Below are 23154 nucleotides of genomic sequence, written 5' to 3'. Positions count from 1 at the left end.
AAAATTTACATGGATAATTAAAAAAGCTACTGAGAAATTTTATTCCTGACCTATTCTAGAAGACCGATAAAAAACGACGCACAAGAAATCTACGGTACGTTTGGTTTTCTGCGAGAACAATTGTTGCCATGTTTGAGTTCAGTATATTCGGTTTCAAAAATTAGAAATCAAACGAATGTTTTGGTCTGATATATTCGGTGTGGTCGATTTCTTAAGTTCTGTATGTATTTTGTATTTAAGCGTAGAATAACCGTTTGTATTTTCAGTGTCTTGGATTCGGTATGTCCGATCGCCAAAATTTTTCGTCGAAAAGATCCGTCAATGTTCCGTTTGTTAGAAATATTCCGTCTCTGAGAAATTGAGTATTCAGTTTCTCTGAATCAGCATGTCCGCCCATCTAAGTAGAACACGAATGGTCTTTCCTATGCATAACAGGAGCTTTTCTTTACAATGCAGTCCTATAATACCACAACTTTCCGAACGCAGGAGTTTCAAACATACATCTAGGAGACAGTTTGTTAAAAAAAAGTGACAATTGTCAAATATTCTTCTTTTGCTCATGAAACTATTTGAAAAATAGAAACTTTTCTTTTTTTTAAGTTTTAAATGCATCAGACTAGCTGAACAATGTTGGGATTTCAATTGATTAAGTTAAGCTCTCTTAGTCTTGATTTGATCAAAAAAATCAAGTACAAATTTATTTTTTTTTACTTTCTGTGGTTTCAAACCGACCGCACCAACAATTTCATATGTTTAAAACCGAATCACCGAATCTGAGAAACCAAACACACTCACAATTATTTCACGTTTTAAATCTAAAATACCTATTTTAAAACAAACATATTCATACCGATGATTTTTGCATTTGAAGCCAAAACAATCCGAATATTCCAAATATTCAATAGCCTAACATATCGACGATGCCAACAAAATAAGATCTAACAAGATTTACCAAAAAATTGTCTCAACTTCTTGCCAAAATGTTGCAAGTTTTGCAGGACATGCCAGGGTCAAGGGTATCTTATCAAGGTGTATCAAGATTCGATTCATTATGCGGTCTACCTAAAGTTAACCAAGACATTAACTAACCCTAAAACTCAAAATAGCCTGGATATTTTGTTTATTTTACCACTGGTGGCGTATGCTTGGCACCCTGTAACAACTTGCAGTCCCAGTCAAAACCTAGACCTATGAAAAAACCCAAATGGGGGGCAATATTGACCAAAATTACACAGTCGAGCTTCTTAGCTAAGTCTTTTCATAGGAATTTATAGTCGAGATTGGCCTTTTAATAGATCGAGGTTTTGACTAGGGTGGAAAGAGAGTAGCTACCTACTTGGCACTGTAGAACGTGTAGGATTATAGGACGAAGTCACTGACATTTTTTCCTTTTGTTCAACAAAGAGTTATTTCAGAGCAAGCATGAAGTATTTCATTAATGAAGTCTTTTGAAGAATTTCGATTTTTTTAATAGTAAATACGAAATATTTTGTTTTTTGTTATCATGCTATTGCACAAAAAGAAAGAAAATGACTCTAAGTTAAATGCAAGCCGTTGAGACAAATAAATATCTACAAAATTTGTGTCTGCGGTATTTTCAGTTTGTGCCACCCAGCTTAGTGGGTGCATATTATTTGCACCCCCTAAGCACGTGCATTTTTTTACATAATGATTTAATACGTAGTCGCAGGTTACTGAAAACACGGGTGAATTATGTACTGGGGGGGCACAAACAGAAAAGATCCAAAAGATATGTGTAAAAAACACACTAATAAATTGTTTTTGAGCCACTCATCATTTTTTAACATATTTCAAAATTCCAGCTCAAAAACATAGTAAATTTTGATAATAAACATGAACAAGGCGACGCGGTAATGTGCAATCGCACATAAGGTTAAGACCCCGCTCATCCACAATTTTGGCTTGATTGTCTACCAAATTAGAAACATAGAAAAACCCTAAAATTCAAGTACTTTTTTAAAAAAAATTGGTGTTTGAACGAAAAAAAAAGTCTCCAAAGCAAATAACTGTGGTGGAGTAAAAATGGCGCATTAGATTGATGAGATGTGCAAATATTAAGAAAGCGAGTCAAGTCGAACAGCAAAATCAAACAACAGCAACCACAAAAATTAATTACATCAAAAACTTCATGTCCGTTTTAAAAAACAAAACTTAATAACAAAGTAAAAATACCATCAGGTAAAACAGATATTTAACAAAATAAATTGTAATTCAACAGAAAAGATAAGGGAGTAGTCAACAAAAAGGCTTGGTAACAATTAGACAATAAAGAGCAAAAAACAGTAAAGTTGAAAAACTCGCTTTTTTTAAAGCAATTAATTTTGGAATAATGAAAACCATTAGAAATCAAACAAAATATCCCATAGGTGTACGATTACCAATGCTTCCCTAGAAAGAATTAAGAGCTACCGGTGTTCAATTTTTTATGCGGTTACAAAAAGAACATTTAGACAGCAATAAGAAAATCAAATAAAACTTGGCCGAAAACGCTTTCGAAACCGTAAAGCCATACTATGGCCATCAATTGTGTTCAAATGAACTTTCTGCAACCACCAATAATGTATTATGTGACCTCTCATTAATGAAGTATGGTAACCAGTAGAAAAAATGGAAATCAAATTGCAAAAATAAGTAACACTTTAAAAAATTTTCGTTAAAATAATATTTCCAAAGACATGAACGCCATTAATTACAGAAGAAAAAATTAATTAGGTTCGTATATTCTGCCAAAAGAAGCCAATGAGAATTGCAATTATCCGGAATTTGCCTTATATCTACAAAAAGAAAGTCAAACATATCAAAAATCAAAAAGTAATTTATTTTTTTTTCGTGTCGAAGCCAGTAAAGTAAATAAATTCTTCAAAAACATTAGATTGTGTGACAGTAATCCCCTTTTGAAACCTTCCTTTGACAACAATAATGTCATAATTGGCCTGTAATTAACGAGACTAGATAACAACCAGACAATATAAGGAACAAAATTGCGAAGTTAAGAAGTGTTTTTTTTTTAATTTGGAAAACAATTGTTTTCAGAGTCATGGAAGCTATCAGCTATCTACTAAAATCAGAATATCTTCTCATCTATTCTTCCATGGAAAAGAAATGGAATCGGGTCATTGTTCAGTAAAATTTCATGGACTAAAAAGAGAAAGTAAAAACGGCAGTTAAAGACAATTTAAAAAATCAATTAAATTCTTCGAGAAAGTAGTGTCGAAGCCCTTAAAATCATAATCTATATCTTCAAGTAATTTAATAATATCAACTGTGTCTTATTTTGAAAACCAAAAATTTGATATATGAACTGTCAATAACGTGATAATGTGACAAAACTAGAAAACGTGAAAAATGGGCAAAAACCTAAAAACTAAGAAAAATTGAAATCTAGTTGTATCAAAGCCAGTAGCCATAACTTAAAGCGTAAAACCGCAATTAAGGTTGAATTTCGTTTCAATGGAAAGAAGAAGCATCAATAAGCTACAAGTTGGCCAAAGAAAGAGGAAAATAGAGGCAATAGTTCAACAAGTCATTATTTATTTGAAAATCAAATACTTTTAAATGTCAAAACAACCATAAGCTTTCAAGTAATCAACTAGATACAATAATGTGGGGTTAATTAGGAACCCAATTGGAACTATCATCAGTAAGCTTTTTTTGAAATGTTCTGTTATTTAATTTTTGTTGAAGAGATCGAATTTTTTAATAATAAAGACCGACTGTTTACAATTCAAATTTTTTTTGGATTATAACAGCCCAAGATTGGTCCAAAACTAGCCTGCTAACTTTGTTTGTTCTTTAAAAACACTTACTTTTTTCGAATGCTATAGATATTGAATTTTTGTTAGAAAAAAAATCAAAAATAGACGCTATGTTTCTGATAATCAACGAATAAATTTAGCAAAAAACGGAAAAAAGTTTTAATTACAGACCTCTCTCAATAAAATTTGATGTAAAAAAGCCCCAAAAATTGTGTTAGTGGTGTTTGGGTCTGTATTTCCTGTAAAATTAATCAAAATGGACTAAAGGAACTTATTTCGTGCTGTTTTTGAAGAAAAATCTTAATTTTGAAATATATAGCCAGAATTTTTGACAAAAAAATAAGAAAAGTAGCCTACAATATTATTTTGATTTTTTTTTGTTCTTACGAATAAAAATCAACAACACTTGATTGTAAAAAATAACAAATTTTAGCAAAATTGGTAAACTTTTATTCAAAAGTTCCGGAAAAAGTGAATAAAATCTCGCCGGAATTCACACCATTTTCTCAAAATTTAAACCTCGATAACTCCTTGTAAAAATCTTTTTAATTCCATATTCTACGCTGGACAATCTTTCTAATGATATCAGTCTCAACTCTCTACGATGAATATATCGATCGGCCAAAATTGACTGCACAAAAAATGAAGTATGGTAACAAGTAGAAAAAATGGAAAACAAAATGCAAATATAAGTAACACATTAAAAAATTTTCGTTAAAATAATATTTCCAAAGACTTGAACGCCATTAATTACAGAATAAAAAATTAATTAGGTTCGTATATTCTGCCAAAAGGAGCCAATGCGAATTGCAATTATCCGGAATTTGCCTTATATCTACAAAAAGAAGGTCAAACATAACAAAAATCAAAAAGTAGTTTATTTTTTTTTTCGTGTCGAAGCCAGTAAAGTAAATAAATTCTTCAAAAACATTAGATTTTGTGACAGCAATCCCCTATTGAAACCTTCCTTTGACAACAATAATGTCATAATTGGCCTGTAATTAACGAGACTAGATAACAACCAGACAATATAAGGAACAAAATTGCGAAGTTAAGAAGTGTTTTTTTTTTAATTTGGAAATAAATTATTTTCAGAGTCATGGAAGCTATCAGCTATCGACTAAAATCAGAATATCTTCTCATCTATTCTTCCATGGAAAAAAAAGAAATCGGGTCATTGTTCAGTAAAATTTCATGGACTAAAAAGAGAAAGTAAAAACGGCAGTTAAAGACATATTAAAAAATCAATTAAATTCTTCGAGAAAGTAGTGTCGAAGCCTTTAAAATCATAATCTATATCTTCAAGTAATTTAATAATATGAACTGTGTCTTATTTTGAAAACCAAAAATTTGATATATGAACTGTCAATAACGTGATAATGTGACAAAACTAGAAAACGTGAAAAATGGGCAAAAACCTAAAAACTAAGAAAAATTGAAATCTAGTTGTATCAAAGCCAGTAGCCATAACATAAGGCGTAAAACCGCAAAAAAAATTGAATTTCATTTCAATGGAAAGAAGAAGCATCAATAAGCTACAAGTTGGCCAAAGAAAGAGGAAAATAGAGGCAATAGTTCAACAAGTCATTATTTATTTGAAAATCAAATACTTTTAAATGTCAAAACAACCATAAGCTTTCAAGTAATCAACTAGATACAATAATGTGGGGTTAATTAGGAACCCAATTGGAACTATCATCAGTAAGCTTTTTTTGAAATGTTCTGTTATTTAATTTTTGTAGAAGAGATCGAATTTTTTAATAATAAAGACCGTTATGAAAAAGACCGTAATAATAAAGACTGTTTACAATTCAATTTTTTTTGGATTATACCAGTCCAAGATTGGTCCAAAACTAGCCTTGCTAGTTTTGTTTGTTCTTTAAAAACACTTACTTATTTCGAATGATATAGATATTGAATTTTTGTTAGTTAAAAAATCAAAAACAGACGCTATGTTTCTGATAATCAACGAATAAATTTAGCAAAAAACGGCAAAAAAGTTTTAATTACAGACCTCTCTCAATAAAATTTGATGTAAAAAAGCCCCAAAAATTGTGTTAGTGGTGTTTGGGTCTGTACTTCCCCTTGTAAAATTAATCAAAATGGACTAAAGAAACCTATTTCGTGCTGTTTTTGAAGAAAAATCTTAATTTTGAAATATTTAGCCAAAATTTTTGACAAAAAAATAAGAAAAGTAGCCTACAATATTATTTTGATTTTTTTTTGTTTTTACGAATAAAAATCAACAACACTTGATTGTAAAAAGTAACAAATTTTAGCAAAATTGGTAAAGTTTTATTCAAAAGTTCCGGAAAAAGTGAATAAAATCTCGCCGGAATTCACACTATTTTCTCAAAATTTAAACCTCGATAACTCCTTGTAAAAATCTTTTTAATTCCATATTCTCAGCTCTCTACGATGAATATATCGATCGGCCAAAATTGACTGAACAAAAAAAACATGTTTGAGTATATAGTTCCTTCCCCCTCAAGAGGGGTCGGAACAATTATTAACTCGTCACGCTGTTTATTTGCATTTTGAGGCGTGATCAATTATCTGTCGTCAAAATAAAGTTACAGAATTTAAAATAAACCGCAAAAAAAAGATCGATAGATTTCTAAAAATTCTCATTGAAATTTTTTAGACTTTTGGGGTCGACCGGGTTACGTTTTTGAAAGGCATCTTTCGCCACAAAAAATTTGTTGTGTCATTGCACAATTGCCGATATATTTTCTTTGAGGGGGAGAAGCCCTCTCCCGGTCTCCGTGTGTTTGTTGGTTGGGGCGTTAGCAAAGCATTGTTTTCAAAAGCCGTAAAAGCTAATTTGCGATTTGTGAGGTTTAATTTCTTTTAAAAATTAATCTAAGAACCAATTTGTCAATTTGGTGCCATTTTGCTTATATGTTTACTTTTCGCGAGTTATATAATATCAGTTCGTAGACAAGATGGCGAACTTCATATCATAGTTTCCTGAAAGAGTTTACTATGCAAATTTATACACACTCTGTTTTGCAGATCTTAAAAAGGCTTGACTAACGATTCAATTAACCTCGGTAACGAGCTTTTGTATAAAGATATGTTTATGATCACAAACTTTTCATAACACAAGAATAAATGGAAATGATTTCAAGCACTAAAATTAACAAAAAAGTTATAAGCAGTTGATAGACATCTCAAAAACAAACTTGCTGACTGTAAAATTTTTTCCTTTACTATCAAAATTCCCGATATAACATTTGTATCTACTATATCTAATTTTGTATTTTAAAATTGCTCTTCAACAAAGATGTTAATAAAAAAAACAAATTTGCATAAAATCCCGTAAACAATGAATGAATATAACAGCCATGCCTTAAAGTGGTTGTTATATTTAGATCGTTTTTAAGAATTGCAAACTCGACAGAATGAACATACGTAGAGTTATTAGTAATCAAATTTGGATTAATTTGTGATTTGAACTTAATATTACACAAACCTTTGTCTGCACAGTGACAGCTTTCAGCAATACTGACTTTTTAAAAAAAATTCAGGTTTTTGACACTATAGCTTTCTCTCCACGAAATTATAGCCCCCCTTATTGTTTGATTATTATAACGGTGAGAGCTCTACAGGCTATCTAGCCAGTAAGATGGGGGAGGTTTATGAGGGGAAAGACCCAAAATTTCTATCTTGGTAGTAAAAAAACGATCACGGCTACTAATTTTACAAGGAAAATGAAAAGTAGCGATGATATGTAATTAGAATTTTCCACCAAGTTAACACATCCTGTAGCGTAACAGGAAGCCAGAATAAGGTACTATGTACATCCTTCGTCTGATAAGGAAAAGCCTACGGCAGTCCTTAGAGGCGATTCACGTATCGGAAGAGGGTTTTGAAATACTGTATCCGTGTGAATTTGTTCAATGCAAAGGGACAAAATAGGAGAAGAACTGTGTCAACTGATAAAATAGGAGGCTACTTTTTTTCAGATTATTTCATTCTGATATCATCATTATTTCTGTTCCTCTTATGAATGAGTTACAATTTTTTTTAGCTTTTTGTTGTGTTGAAATTAAACCGGTGCTAAATTTTTCTTTCAAATACGATTGCGCTTTTTAATACTATCAAATTACGAATAAAAATGAGCGCAAAACAACAACACTCATTTGATTAATTTGATATCAGTCTGATTCGCTAGGAATGAAATATTGCAGCTGCTATGAGTTTCATCTACAAAATTTTTTGCCTTTGCATTACGTAAGGTGAAAGCAGGAACCATACGTTTGACAAATCTAAGGACGATCTGGATGATTTGAATGGACATTGCCTATTTTTCAATTACGATGCAGAGGTATACCCAAATCGTCACGGGCAGATATGCCCGATGCGTGTATCTCGTGTTCGTTTTTACTATGTTAATACATTGAAAATGGAACAATATTACGGAAAATAGCTAGTTTAGCAGAAACCGGCAAAATGGAGGGGAAGATCGTATCCCGTATTCGCAAAACTGTCCTAATTTTAGCCGCGAAATACAAGTACAAACTTAATAACCTATTTTTCACGCGAGTTGTATCACGCATCCGCTACATTTATGTATCAATTTTTCGCACGCAATGTAGCTCGATTTCGCATACAATCCGCAATTAAGCCTAACTTAATTACTACTTATTTAATTAAGCCTAACTTATTACTATTAGTAGTACTTTATTACTACTTTATAACTAATTATAGTACCTTATTACTACTTATTGCTACTTATTAGTACTATTTGTTACTACTTATTAAACTCGGCCAGTCCCACATTGATATACAAAGCCTTTCATGTGCGAGGGATTTTTCGGAAAAAAATCATTTTTTGTGGTTGCATGCATTTAAAGCACTTTACAGCTTTGAAAGCTTTAATTAAATCTTTATTAAAGTGCTTATTGCATGCTCAAAATGCGCGCGAATAATAGATACCTAAATTGAGCGGAAACGTGCTACAAGATTTGTTACCTACTTTTCGCACCGAATGTTCTTTTATTTCGCAAAGTTGGCGGAACCCCGTTTGCGAAAAGTAAGATACAAAGGATGTCTCCTAATTTCGTTCATTGTATGTATCTAATTTTCAAGCCAATTTTACCATGGCGGAAAATTTGGGGTACACCTCTGCATCGTAATGTCGTATCTTCACTTTAGCTGAATATTGAAGTTTATTGTTAAATATAACCTTCAAAATAATAATTGCGGTATATTTGGCATCATTTTTGTCTACAAAAGGAAAGAAAATAATTAAAAATTCATCGTGATCAATTTTTGTACATAGGCAGTCTTGATACGTTTAGCATTTAGTCTGTTTTTGCAGGTTGTATTAATTAAAACCGATTTGAAATGATTGTCCAGGTTTCAGCAGCCTTCAGTTTCTCATTGTTACTCAGCAGTGACTTGAGTCTAAAGACAGTCGGGGTGAAACAGCGCTCCTAATTTTTTTTAACACAGTAATACCTCTGATAGGCATAATAGTCTGCTTGTTTTCAACTGATTGAATTTTTTGGACCCCAAAAATAACGTAATAGCTGAAATTTTCTGGATTTGTTGAGGTCATTTTTGTTTCGTTATTTTCATGTCAGCAGCTGACTTATAGAGCAATTTGTTTGGTAATATAAGATCTGGAAATGACTGTGCTAACAATTTTTCCGCATTTAAGTTCTACCAAAAATTATGGCGTTTTTTCAGAGTTCAAATTTATTTAAAGAGTTTTTTTTTCTGCTTCTATATAGCAGTTTGATTAAATGCTTTTCGAATGCCGGGCGAAATACTCAAAAAATATCTTTGTATTCCAAGAAACATCATAGATTCATCATTTTAAGAAAAATATGCTCTCAGGATAGCTTTGTGATAAAAAACATCCATACATGGGAAATCATTTCAGTATATGTACGTACTTGCAAGATCTCTGCATCGGTATCAAAAATAAAGCATTTCAAACGTGCTAGAAGTTTGATTGAGCTGTAGATGTGACTTCTGCTGCGTTATATTTTCTGCAATAATTGAAAACTGCACCAAGATGACGCACAGGTATAGGTACGCTCAGATTAAGAACTTTGTTTGCTTAAATCGTTTGTGAAAATCAAGAAATTGGAAAAGATTGCCATGATAATTCGTTGAAATATCTTGATATATCTTAAAATGATCGTAAAAAGAGTTTGCGAGAATTTTAGGCTATCAAGTTTTTGTTCAGGTACAGAGTTTTCTCAAGATATTCAAGCTGTTACATGTCTTTCAAGGTGTATCAAATTTCGTTTCACTGTTCCAGCAAAAGAAATTTTTGTGATGATAACTATTATTAAAAAAAGCTGGACCTTTTTTACTTCTGCAGAACTGTTTTTTTCGCAAGACAGTAGGTGACGTTTCATCGTAATAGAAGATTGCATTTTTAGGACATATGGCGTAAAAATTTTGTGAAAATTATTCAATTTATTCATAAAATTATGCATACTAATAATGCAATAAACTAAAAATAAATGGTCTGTTTGGTGCATTAGATCTCAAAACTCTGTTTGTGACAGTTCTCTCTTAATCGAATTTGAGAAGACGAACTGGTCCTGTAGGTCACATAGCCTCTACTGATGTGTTCTTCATCAAGCACACGCTCATACACTCCAGAATCTGCAAGCAAATGGAGGTTAATTTACCCGATTAAGCTGGAAATTGTCCGGAGCCAATATTCTACCGCCGCACCTAGCTCGGCTCATTATTTTGCCACAGGATTTTTGCACGACCCAAAATTTTTATATCGTTTTTTTTTGTTTTATGGCAAAAGTCAGACAAAAGTAGGGAAAATCTGGCGGTAAAGTTTTGAGTCCAGCTGAAGTGCAGCATGATAATAATGTTTCGGGGGAGAGATGGGTCTATTTTGCTGAAATGCTGTTGAAATTACTTGCATTCTTCACTGTTACCAAGTTTTAACGTCGTTTTAGTTATGATATTTTACAACTGTAAGTTCAATAATAATTCTCTAGATTATTTATCACAAAATGTTGCCAACTCACTCAAATATAAAATTTGCTTTGCTTTTACTATTTAGGAGAACAAATAATAAAATTTGAATCAATCTGTATTATCAAAATCTAGAACAGTTGTTGAACATTTATTGAGAATCAGTTGATTCGCTTCTAATCAATGGCTTGATCCTGAGATGAGAGACATACAACAACTCTTTGCTACAATCTTTTTTGCTTTTGAACCTAAACATAGTGCAAATGATCTTGTAAGTTTGAAGACCAAAAATACTGAATATACCGAAAAAAGAAAAGAAACCCGGGTTTTTGCCGTTTTTGATTAACCGAACCAAACATACCGATGAATTCCTCACATTTAAAACCGAAAATTTCTGGAATAGGGCTAAACATATGCTCAATATAAGGAAATATAATGATAGACAAAAATGTATCCCAAACATAATCAGCGGCAGAGGTGAAATTTGCACCTGGAGAAATCCGAGTGCAGTGCCTATCCAGGGTATGACGAAAGACCAGCTCACTTTGGCGTCACTGGTCGTGTCCAGTGTCTCGGATATGACATCAGTGACCAAAGACATACCAATCACAAGAAACACAACTGAAAAAAAATAAAGGCGGTGTTGTAGCTGGAAATATATAGTATGAAATATATCTTTGAATATCAAAATTTCCACTTTTGAAAAGGGAAAAAACTAAATAAACTTGTCATGGTTGGTCATTGAAACTGGTTGACGCCCATTTAATTACTCTATTACATACGTTTTATCTTGAGTTCTAATTCCTTCAACCAGAGAGATTTTGGAATGATTATCTTGGAAAAATTGTACTACTGAATTCTGCTACTAGTTTCTACTGATTGGTACTACGGTTTTGAATACTTTGAATATTGTTCAAAATTACTATTAGTCAAAAAAATTCTTTGTTTGCTGAAGATTGTATCTCCATTTTAATTGTTCAGGTGAACTTGATAAAAATTTCCGGAGAACCCTTGACTACAATTGTTTTTAAACTCAGCTTAAAAGCTTAAAATTTCGGAGCAGTCGATTTGAGATAATGGTACCAAATCAAAAACCAAATATATTATCAATTTTTGAAAAAAAAAACAATTTTTCAGGGAAAGTTGGTGTCAAAGAAAAGTAATCAACCCCTAAAAATTTTTAACAGAGAAGTAAAAAAGGCAGCATATTTCAAAATAAAACGCTGCGATTGGCTTACGCGTTGAAAGATGCAATCAAATTGAAATTTATGTGAACTTTTGGTCATTTTGGCCAGAAGTTTTCATTTTAAGTCGTTTTTTTTTCATCAAATATACTATATCCTTAGCATACTTAAAATTATGCACAGAATCAGAAGAGAAAGCAAAGAAAAGTTTTTCAAAGTCATTATTTTCTTTTTCCTGTAAATAATTGAAGAAAAAAATTGAAAGTTCAAGTTTTATACATTTTTCTACGTGACATTTTCTTTTTGTATAGCAAATATCTCAAGCTTGTAGATACTCTGCAATATTAACTCTACGGTTCGAAGTTAAGATTAACCGAAAAAATAGAAAGTTTTTCATTTCAAATGACCTATAATAATGCCCAAAATTTTTTGGGAATCGGAATGCTTTGTTTTAGGCGCAATTTTCTCAAAATAGTCTCTCTAAGAGTCTGGTGGCGCCACTAAAGTACAAACCGTATGTCAAATTTGTTTTAGTCGTTGTTTATAGAAAAAAAAACAAAGTTACAACTAAAAGGTATAAAATAATGTTAAAAATTAACTTGATTTTTTAAAAACAGAAATAGTTTTTTTTTTAAATATACATTTTTTTTTCTGAAAAGTTATTGTCCGTTTAATAAATTTGTGTTTCCAAAATTTTCAATCCAGTTGGGTTATTTTCAGAATTCATTAAGCTACAACAAAAAATTTAGCAGTTATGAGGGAGAGAGAGAGAGAGAGAGAGAAAAGAACCAGGGGGGCTAAAAAAACTGGAGGTAGTTAATTTTTTGTTAGGTAGTTCTTTTTGAATTCCTGCTTTTCGCCAATTTTGTAATCTATTTTTTTTACAAATTTGTAATATCCAACACGTTTTTCGATGGAAATAACTTAATAGCGAAGTTACAAAATTTTCATTTTCAACCCCACTCATTTTCCAACCCTAACCTGAATTTGTTTCTTTTTCCAATTTCCTGACTTTCAGATTATTAAAATGCTGTATATTTTACAGTTTTTCGACAAAAACAAAAATTAAGCTCTAAATGCTACAAAAAGATGTTTTTCATGCGTAAACAAATTACTCTGCGTAAACAAACTGTGAAAAATTGACTGAATAATAAAGAAAGCCTGCCTCGCATATACATTTCCACATTGAAAAAATGGAGTTAATATGAAATAGATAAATTTGTAGAAAACTTAACGTTGACTCGAAACAGATAAAATTGCTTTTAAGAGCTTTTGAAAAATTAACATTTTTTAAACTAAACTATTACAATTTCATTGTCGTAAGTACGCCCCGTATAAACTCCAGAAAAGAGTTAGTACAATAAAAATGTCCAACAGTCCATAATGAGATACTTCTGGCCAGAATAAAAAAATTGCGCTCCCTAAAATTATGTGAAACCAATTTAGGTTCGATCTCAGAGCTTTAAAAGAAAAACAACTATTTAAAGGCATAATACTCTAACTATTTCTTGTTTAATTTTGAAAATTGAAAATTAAGTTTTTAAATAATAAACACTTTTTAAACTAAACTATTACAATTTCATTGTCGTAAGTACGACCCGTACAAAATTCCAAAAGAGTTGGTACAGTAAAAATGTCCAACAATCCATAATGAGATACTTCTTGCCAGAATAAAAAATTTGCGCTCCCTAAAACTATGTGAAGCCAATTTAGGTTTGATCTCAGAGCTTTAAAAGAAAAAACAACTAATTTAGGGCATAATACCCTTACTTTTTCTTGTTTAATATTGTAGCTACTCAACTGTATTAGAGTTTTGAATGACAAGATTTCGTTATTTCCAAATTACAATTATGCAGAGTTGCAAGATTTTTAATTACGAGTGTTTGTTATTCCACGAATAATCAGAATTGAATGTATACTCTTACAGAAAGATTTATCGTTTGATCAATTGAGCAGAAGAAATGTCATGAAATGTCATGTGAAATTCACTTGAATCCATTTTCACTAATGCATAATCATTACTTAAGCAAAATTCATGGAGATTTATGTTCCTCAAAAAATCTAAATGGATGTGGACAACTCTACGATATTCTTTGCTGTAATGCAAATTAATATGCTAAAATTTATACTTTAAATCGTTGAACGCATCAATGATGCACCATTTTTACTGGTTTGGAACATTTCGTCGAAATTACATCTAAATAAAGAGAAAAAAGCTCGAAAAATGACTGGGAGTTCCAATGGTTTGTTTGTTTGAAACGTGGAAATCTCCACGAACCTTAAAAAAAAAATCTTGAATGGCTAAAAATTCGATTCAAACTGAAAATTATGCACCAAAACTCAATAAAAAATTAAAGTCGTGTATTATCATGTTAGATTATATGGAAGATTTTAGCCTCAAATGTGAACTTCACTAGTCGAATACTTTACTCTATGTCGTATAAAATTTTGGCTAAAGGTTTGTCAAGATTTTTAAAAAATAAATTAAATCAAAAGAAAAATTGTATTTTGACTACCTGAAATACTATAAAAATGAAAAAAGTTATTTGGGATCATATTCTCAATTATAACCCTCATACTTATAATCAAATGCAGCTGTTTTGGCGCTTTCAGCTCATTCAAATTACATGTTCAAAACTCGATCTTTTGCACCTGAGCCTTGAGTTCAATCAATTCTTGGTCAAAAGTCTGAACAACCTATCTGCATTTTGAGAGAAAAGCGAAGATGGGAGAAAAGGGCTAACATGTGCTGACATTTTTTGAATTTATAGCAAAGCCCATAAAATGGGCTGAATTTTGGGAAATACTCGGCAAATAGATGAATTTTGGGGAGTTAATACAACTCACTCAGCTCTTTTTCCCATTCAGTGAATTTCTTTTAAAAAATCAGCTCATTTCAGCGCACTTCATACTTATTTTTGCTCAGAAAATGCGCTGATACCTCAAAAATTCTACATTTTAATCTATTGTATGTTATAATCACCTCCCATCCCTATTCAAATGCTATTGGTTTTCTAACAAAAGAGGAGAAAATTTGAATACTAACATGCAGCAAAAGAAATGATCATAAGAGCAATGCTGGCTTGTCTCCTCTTGAGACCAGCGCCCACTAGAGCCACCATCGTCACGATCAGACTGACTATATAGACCACGTGACTCGCTATCAGGAAAAATCTGGCCCCGTTGAGTTCCCTCTGCCACCTGTTGTGAAGGACGTCATCTAAAACACAATCATGTGCAATGATTTCACGACAATTGTTATTGACTGTCAATCTGACCGATTGGTATTTCAGTCACGTGCCAATTTAACGTTACGAGCCAGCGCGTGAACCAAATAAACTGAACCATTTAGTTCATTTTACCTCTTTAATTCCAGAAAACGAATCTTAATGCATGTAAAAAAGGGCTTAATAGTGTGGGTTATGGAGACAAAAGAACGAATACTTGCTCTATGCTATTCAACGATTAATAATACCAAAAAACGTGAGTCAGAACAAATCCTCCTCTCTAGAAAATTTCAGAAATTTTTAGTGGGCATTTTGATTAATGGCATTCGAGTTGGAAAAACATGTGACATGACCTCTGATAAATAAAATGTCTTGTATGGCAATCGCAAAAACACCGTTGACAGACCACTTTATGATTACATGTTGATTCGTACCTAATAATACAAATAATTAATCGGTAAAAAAGCAAGACAATTCACAAATATGAAAAGCTAAACTCTCGACACATCGAATTCGAAATCTCAATTCTTTTGGAGTTATAATTAATTAACCTCGTATTTGAATTAGTTACAAAAGAAAAGATGTATTTGTCACTGATTATTTGAGACCAAAAAAATTTTTTAAACTTTGCAACCAAAAATGTGAAACTGAAAAAAAAATTTTCAAGCAAGAGGGTTAGCTGAAAAATGTTTTTGAGTATCTAATTTGAACTCTCACGTGTTTGATGGACTTGAATTAGTTACTTGGAATCCATTGAAAAGTTATAAAGCTGTCAAAAAAGGTACAAAATGAAGTAGCAGAGAGTGGTGCCATAAATTTTGAGGACTAAATCGAGTAATCTGTAATCTGATTAAAAAGACTAAAAAGTTGTAAAGATTTATTTAACAATAACAACAGTGGATAAAAAAAATCCAAGTAGATATTACCGCAAATAATCACTCATATCATAAACTTGAAGAAAAATTTTCTGAAAAGTTTGTCTTTTTTTATAATAATTTATTCTATCTCTTTTTTGACCCGACCCCTCTTGAGGGGGGAGGATCTATATACTCAAATGGTTTTTTTTTGTTCAGACAATTTCCGCCCATCGATATATTCATCGTAGAGAGTTCAGACATGTATCATTAGAAAGCTCGTCCAGCGAACAATATAGAATTAAACAAGATTTTTCCTATTTTCGTTTTTATAGGGAGTTATCGAGGTTTAAATTGCGATGTTTTTATTCACATTTTTGCCGAAACTGAAACTTTTGCCAAAAATTTTGTCAATTTTGGTGAAATTTGTTAAAATTTTAACAAATAATGTTTTTGATTTTATTTTTAAGGACAAAAACATTTTGGCGACTATTTTTATTTATACTTTTTCAAAGTTTCTGACTGAATTTTACAAAATTCAGCATTTTTCATCAAAAACAGCACGAAATAAGCTTCTTTAGTCCACTTGATTAAATTTACCGGAAGTATATCCCCAAACAACAGTAATAAAATCTTTATAGGCTCGAAAGGGGGCTATTACCACTTCAATTTCCGTTGAGAGTGCTCTGTAATTAAAACTATGCCGTTTCTTGCTAACTTCACTCGTTGATTATAAAAAACGCAGCTGTTAAATTTTATTTTTTAACTAACAATTTATCTATATAACGTTCAACAAATGTTTTTTAGTGGATTAACAGCAATAGCAGCGCTAGTTTTTGACTAATATTTGGCTGCCAAAAACCATATAGATATCGGATTGTAAACAGTCGGTCTTTTTAAAAAAAAAAGTTGATTTTATTAATATTATATAAAGAACAGCGCATTTCAAGTCAAAACTCAACGCTGAGAGATCCAAATGGTTTCCTGGGCAGATCCAAAATACTCTATCTACTTTTTTTTTGAAAGCTTGTAGTCGTGTTTACTTTTGAAGATATTTGTTTTTAAAATATATAATGGCTTATTGAACTTTGCCTCTATTTTTCTTAATTTGGTCAACTTGTAGCTTAGTGTCAGCAAGGGAAGAACGCTTCTTCTTTCTACAGAATTAAATTTCAACAGTTATTGCGGTTTTACGCCTTTATTTATGGTTTTCTGGCTTTGATGATAATAGATTTTACATTTTCGTTTTTGATTTTTAGCCCTTAGCCCATATTTCACGTTTTTGTTGTTTATCACATTATAACAATTTTGACTGACCACATATAACATTATTGCTTTTCAAAAGGCAAAATTGAACATCTCAAAATTTTAAAAGATGTGGATTATGAATTTTTACGGTTTCGACACCACTATCTTGAAGAACTTAATTGATTTTTTGAATTTTGTCCTTATTTGTCGTTTTTACGTTGTCAGTTTAGTCGTATGAAAATTCCTGTATAATGACAGGTTTCATTGGTTTTTCATGGAAAAATAGATGAGCCGATATTCTGATATTAGCAGATAGCTGATGTCTTTCATGATTTTGAGAACAATTGTTTTCCAAAATAAAAAAACTCTTTCAAACATCGCATTTTTGTTCTTCTTATTGTCTATTTGTTACCAAGTCTGGTTAATTTTTACGGACTGTTCCCATATCTTTTCTGTTGGATTAAAATTTTTTTATTGAGTCTCACTTTTATCTGACGCAATGTTGAATTTGATGTTAGGTTTTGTTTTTTTAAAACGGACATAAAGTTTTTGATATATCTAAAGTTTGATGTTGTTGTTTGATTTTGCTGTTCGTCTTAACTCACTTTATTAATATTATTATATCACATCAATCTAGTGCATCATTTTCCACTCCACGGATTTATTTGCGTAGGGGTCTATCTTTTCGTTCATACACTATTTTCATCAAAAAAACTTGAAATTTTGTGTTTTTCAACCTGTTCCTCATTTGGTAGATAATTATGACAAAATTGTGGATGATCGGCGTCGGAACCTTATGTGCCATCGCACACTACCAGCCTCCTTGTTGCAACTAGACAGAGACTAGAGTCCTCTGGAACAAGAAAAATAAATTCATTGTTTTCTCTTACTCAATTTCAAGTTTTATGGAAACCTTAGATGCAGCACTTTTTGATTATCAATAACTTGAAATAAAAACAAACCAATGCTCTGAAAATTCAGTTTTTAACATATTATATTCGTTGCTGAAACAATTGATGGATAGAAAATAAAAATCCCTTGATTCTCTTAAACTAATAAAAAGTGTTCCTACAAAATGCACTAATAACAGAATTCTCTAAAAAAATGCCATTGCCAGAAAAAGAATGCCATCAAACATAAAAAATTTGTAACATTAAAAGTCTCAGTATGATTTCTATAAACTCTGCATGCAATTCTTTTTTACGCCAGCAAAATGTCTGTCATACTTACAGATTGGTTGTTGTCAAGAAGTGATCTTTTTTCCGCATAGATCAGAAAATGAAAGATTTTAATTCAATTAGTATACTAAGTAAGGCACTATTGTGAGCACTCAATGTGCACTCGAAAGAAAAAAAATTAAAAAATTTCCTAATTTTAAGATTTTCAAGTTGAATAAAACATCGGGACCAGTATCGCTCACAATATGCGCAACTATTAAAAGGACTTACTCTTTATAGAAAATCAAATTACGGGAGAAAATATAGAATTAAATTTATTGATTTGGAGAAGCAGAGCCCGGGTCGAGACCAAACGTTTATCTTGCAAGATTTAGCCAGAATTCTGGGAAAAAGGTTTTTATGCCAGATTCTGACAAACGAACGGTTTTCTTGCAAGATCTGCCGGAAAAATGCCTATCTTGCATTTTTTGAGGGAAAAACCGCGTCATCGTTAAAAATTTTAAAAAGCGGAAAAGTAATATTGGAAAAGTGAAAACTTCTAGACACCTTATTTACATTTAATTATGTTGCTCGTTTCTCTGTGATATACAGAAACAGGGAATAAGTTTAAAACCAATGAGTTCTAAAAAAAACCTTGGCCACTGATAAAAAAAACTAGGTAAAAAACTCAATGTTTAATAGCTTAAGATTTGAGAAGAGGGTTTAGCTCGATATTTTAGTTGTAAGATTCTGACAGAAAATTGGTTATCTTGTAAGATTTTGGCAGAACAAATGGTTATTTGTAAGATCCTGACAGAAAAACAGCTATCTTGTGAGTTTCTGAAAAAAATGAAAATCTTGCATTATTCTGACAGAAAACTTGCAGAAGTATGCATATTCTTGCACAAATCTGGCAGAATCTGCCAGAATCTTGCAAGATAACCATTTGATTTCGACCCCGGAGATCAATAATTTCCGAAAAATTTCAAATTTTGGGGCTTATATCTAGTTTTCAGTATACACTGAGATGTACTGAATAGATGCTACCAATTTACTCATGCTGTAGTACTAAAGTTAAGTGTTAAAAAGGCGCAAACATAAAGAAATAGGAAAAAATAAAAAATAATAAAGAAAAAGGCGCAGAAATAAAAAAAAACAGAAAGTATTTTACACGCAGCGCAACCCTGGACTCAGCCAGGACTTGTGAAAAGACTGTGCTCTACAGTAAAGTGACATGAGAAGACCTTTCTGGACTCAAATAGCCCATGAAGAGACTCTAGTTTGAATTAATGGTCCTCTCGACTTGCGCTCGATCTAAATTCTTGCTTCTGGACTCTATCCAAGTTTTTGCTGCTGAGCTTTAGCGGGACACAAATTTGATGACCGAAGGGCAACAAAAATTGGTTAACGAAAATCAGTTTCAATCGAGCCAAAGAGTTTTTCAAATGTAAGAAAACTAGATCAGAAAGTTTCCATAAGCAAGAGAGTGAATGTATTTAAAACAATTAATTTGACTGTCTTTTTAAATCGTTTTTGTTGGCCTGTGGGATGTGTATCTTACCAACAGGGGAGCAGTTATCTGTGGCCTCTATGCAGTACCTCCAAATGCCATAGTGGAATGTTGTAGTGTCCACTGAGTAAGGGCCATGGACCAACAAAGAGAACACAAGACATACACAACCCAACACTCCAATCTTCACTAGCAGCAATTTTCGCGCATCGTCTTCTCCGTACATTTCAGCACTTTCTTCAGCTCAAAAATGAAATTTCTGTAGATAGGAATGGAAATTCGGTTCCCTCGAAACTTGGTGATGTTGCTTATTCGGAAACTCGACAAAGAACAGCACAAATAATTTGAACTTGTTAGGAATTTCTAGAATTAACTTGTTATTTTTTGCCTGCTTTCCGTGATGTTGGATTAAAAATCGCTGAATAGAAATAATGAGTTGAAACAATGAAAACACAGAAAAACTGGTCTCTAAATTGACTAATTACACAAAATGAAGCTTCGGAATTCAGCTTTTCTGAAATTTTGCGTTTATTCGACCGTTTTTCAAGCAGGAAACGAAAGTGAGTGAACTGTAGGGATGGATAGAGTGACGACAGAAAACGAAATTATAAGGTGTGACAAAAGATTACGGGAGACTTATTACCAAGATGTCATTTAAGGGTCATTAAACAAAACAGCATTCTGCATCAAATATTGGCTAATAAATTTTGATAATAAAGCCAACAGGTGTTGCTTTATTTACCAATAACTGATATAGCCACAACAAACAAACAATGCATGCGTTTTGGATACTCGTAGGCAAAACAAATACAAAATAGTTTTCTGGTTTGTTTTGGATAAAAAGCTTCAAAATTACCACATTTTTGTGATCAAAGAAAACAGGTTTAATAGTTATTTATAAACTGGCTACCAAAACAACAAATGAATGTCTTTTTAGCTAACGAAAAGGGGATTAGCGTAATGTTTTTTCCTTTGTTTAAAAAAAGAATAAAGTCAACAGTTTGTTCGAAGGACAAACTGCTTATAACTACATGTATTTTCATGGGAAACTCTACAGTTTGAACTTCAAAATAAGGGACCGTTGACACAATCGCTGCCAAATTACAAAGGTCGAATTAGCCATAAATGTAAGCATTAATCACACCCCATCTGAAGGTACGTCAGAAAACTGTGAATATTAATTACTTAAAATTTTGACTATTTGTAAGCGAGAGTTTCAAAGGGATAATAATAAATGGTTCTAGCCCTCTTTGAAATCACAACTTGCGGATTATACTGGCAAAATTCAATTTGTAATTATGCATGCAAATTTTCTAAGATACTAAATTCTAGATAATAAAATCTACTATATCCCGCAAATAAGATATGCAAAAATCTAATATCGCCAATACTAGTTCAAAAAAACTGGCGTTGTTATTCGTAATTTGGTCGATTTTATACAAATAATATTTGCAGGCCACAAAATTGCAAGTCTTCCAATTTTGTACCGGCTCTGCATTGGAATTGAGCGCAAATTGTTCAGAGTGATTTTCGTGGTTATATATGGCTTGCGTCAACGCTGAATGCGCTTTCTTAATTTTTAACAATAAGCTGTTTGAAAAATTTTACAAAAAGTTGATCAATAAAAATATCAATCAAAAGCCATGAAAAGTGTTCCAATGTTTAAAAAATTTGACAAACAGTAATCATAAAACGAATAAAGAATAATTCGGAAAATATCAGTCAAGCTGAACGGACATTATGAATTAAGATTTCATAACTTGCTTCAAAGATATGTTATATCTTATCAGGCGAAAAATTGAAGAATCTTGAAAAATTTTGATAAGAGTTAAACAAATTTTGTTTTCAGACAGTCCACTATCATTTATTTCTGAAACTGACTAAAATGAATAAAAAATAATAAACTTTAAATGGTTCCACCCAAAAGACGCGGCGGATTTAACCTAATTCTTGACTACTGATTTTGTTAGAAGAAAAAAAATCAAAACGGCTATTTATGGTCGATGCGTAAATAGCGGTTGCACAAGTCGACATGCAACATTGAGAAAAAAACATTTGAACAACATCCGAACGTTGCCACAACCCGGACAATGAATATATTGCCAAAAACAATTGGGCAACAAATTCTAGGTGCAATAAAAATGATCCTTAAAGAATTGATATTATTTAGGGTAAATATTTCAATAAATTTAAGCAAATTTCTAACTAATTTCATCCAGAGTTTCATACAATTCTGAGTGGCTTTCATAAAAGAGCCAAAAGAATTTTTGCCCCTAGAACCAAAAAACTTAGAGGGCGGTTTAATTTCCTGAAATCGAGGGGAAAAATTCTATAATCAAGATTGTCGTCGTCATCAGAATCGAGGAACTGGCCTACTTGAAACCAAGAAGTTGCTTAATTTTTTACAAAAAGAGAACAAAATTATTCTTTGCGATGATACTTTTAAAACTGCAGCAAAAACTTGAAACCAAATTTATCAAATTTTTGCGTTTATTTCGGGTAGAAAAGTACCAGTTATGTTGGTTTACTTATACGAAGAAACTGAAGAACATTATCGTTTGTTTATATGCTTTATCAGAGAAAAAGATTAAAAATTGTTGAGAGCAAAGTAACGCGATAAATATTTTTAGAGATTATCAAACCATACTTATATCAGCAAGTATCACTGAGATATCGAGCACTGGTCATTTTTTCCGGTTTCCTTTAGCTTAAACTTTGAAAAGATAAAATTCTTGGTTTGGTTGTTGCTTACAATTACAGGAAATCTTTTAAAATTGCAGAAACAAGAAAACATTAACAAATATGTGTTCAAAAAATTTGAACAGGGAGATCAAACCCGTTACAGAAAAAGGATTTGGAGATGCCTGAACGCAGAAACTTTGAGTCTTAAAACTAACAAGGAGGCTCGGTAATGTGCGTTCGCGCATTAAGTTCCGACCCTGCTCATCTACATTTTTCAATTAATTGTCTACCAAATGAAGAAGAGATAAAAAAAACTAACATATCAGCATATCATTCAACAAACCACTAAAAGAATAAAACAATCTACTCTAGAAGGCCTATGAAACCTGTGGCTACCGTAGTATGACAACCCGAAAAGACGGCAATAAAAATCAATTAGTTACAAAAATTAATTACGACCAAAACTCCTTGTCCATTTTTTTGAAAAGCACTAATAACCAAATCAAAATGGCAGCAGACAAAATTTATACTCAGACGATTAACCGGCACGTTTTTG

At 31.9% G+C, this 23154-nt stretch overlaps 1 protein-coding gene across 1 annotated transcript; it reads right to left on the bottom strand.

Annotated features, from left to right (window-relative positions):
* Window positions 1-10194: 10194 nt before the first annotated feature.
* LOC142335428 (uncharacterized) lies at window positions 10195-20669 on the bottom strand. The gene is made up of 4 exons (XM_075383909.1): window positions 19968-20669; window positions 14967-15140; window positions 11227-11357; window positions 10195-10406 (listed from the first exon to the last, which is right to left on the bottom strand). Exons 1-4 carry the CDS (start codon window positions 20140-20142, stop codon window positions 10350-10352), a joined length of 537 nt encoding a protein of 178 aa, XP_075240024.1. The 5' UTR covers window positions 20143-20669; the 3' UTR covers window positions 10195-10349.
* Window positions 20670-23154: the final 2485 nt, after the last annotated feature.

This window comes from Convolutriloba macropyga, chromosome 2 (assembly GCF_964194025.1).
Source record: "Convolutriloba macropyga chromosome 2, txConMacr16.3, whole genome shotgun sequence".
In the NCBI taxonomy this organism is placed as follows: Eukaryota; Metazoa; Xenacoelomorpha; order Acoela; family Convolutidae; genus Convolutriloba; species Convolutriloba macropyga.
This window is presented reverse-complemented; position numbering and strand designations above follow the sequence as displayed.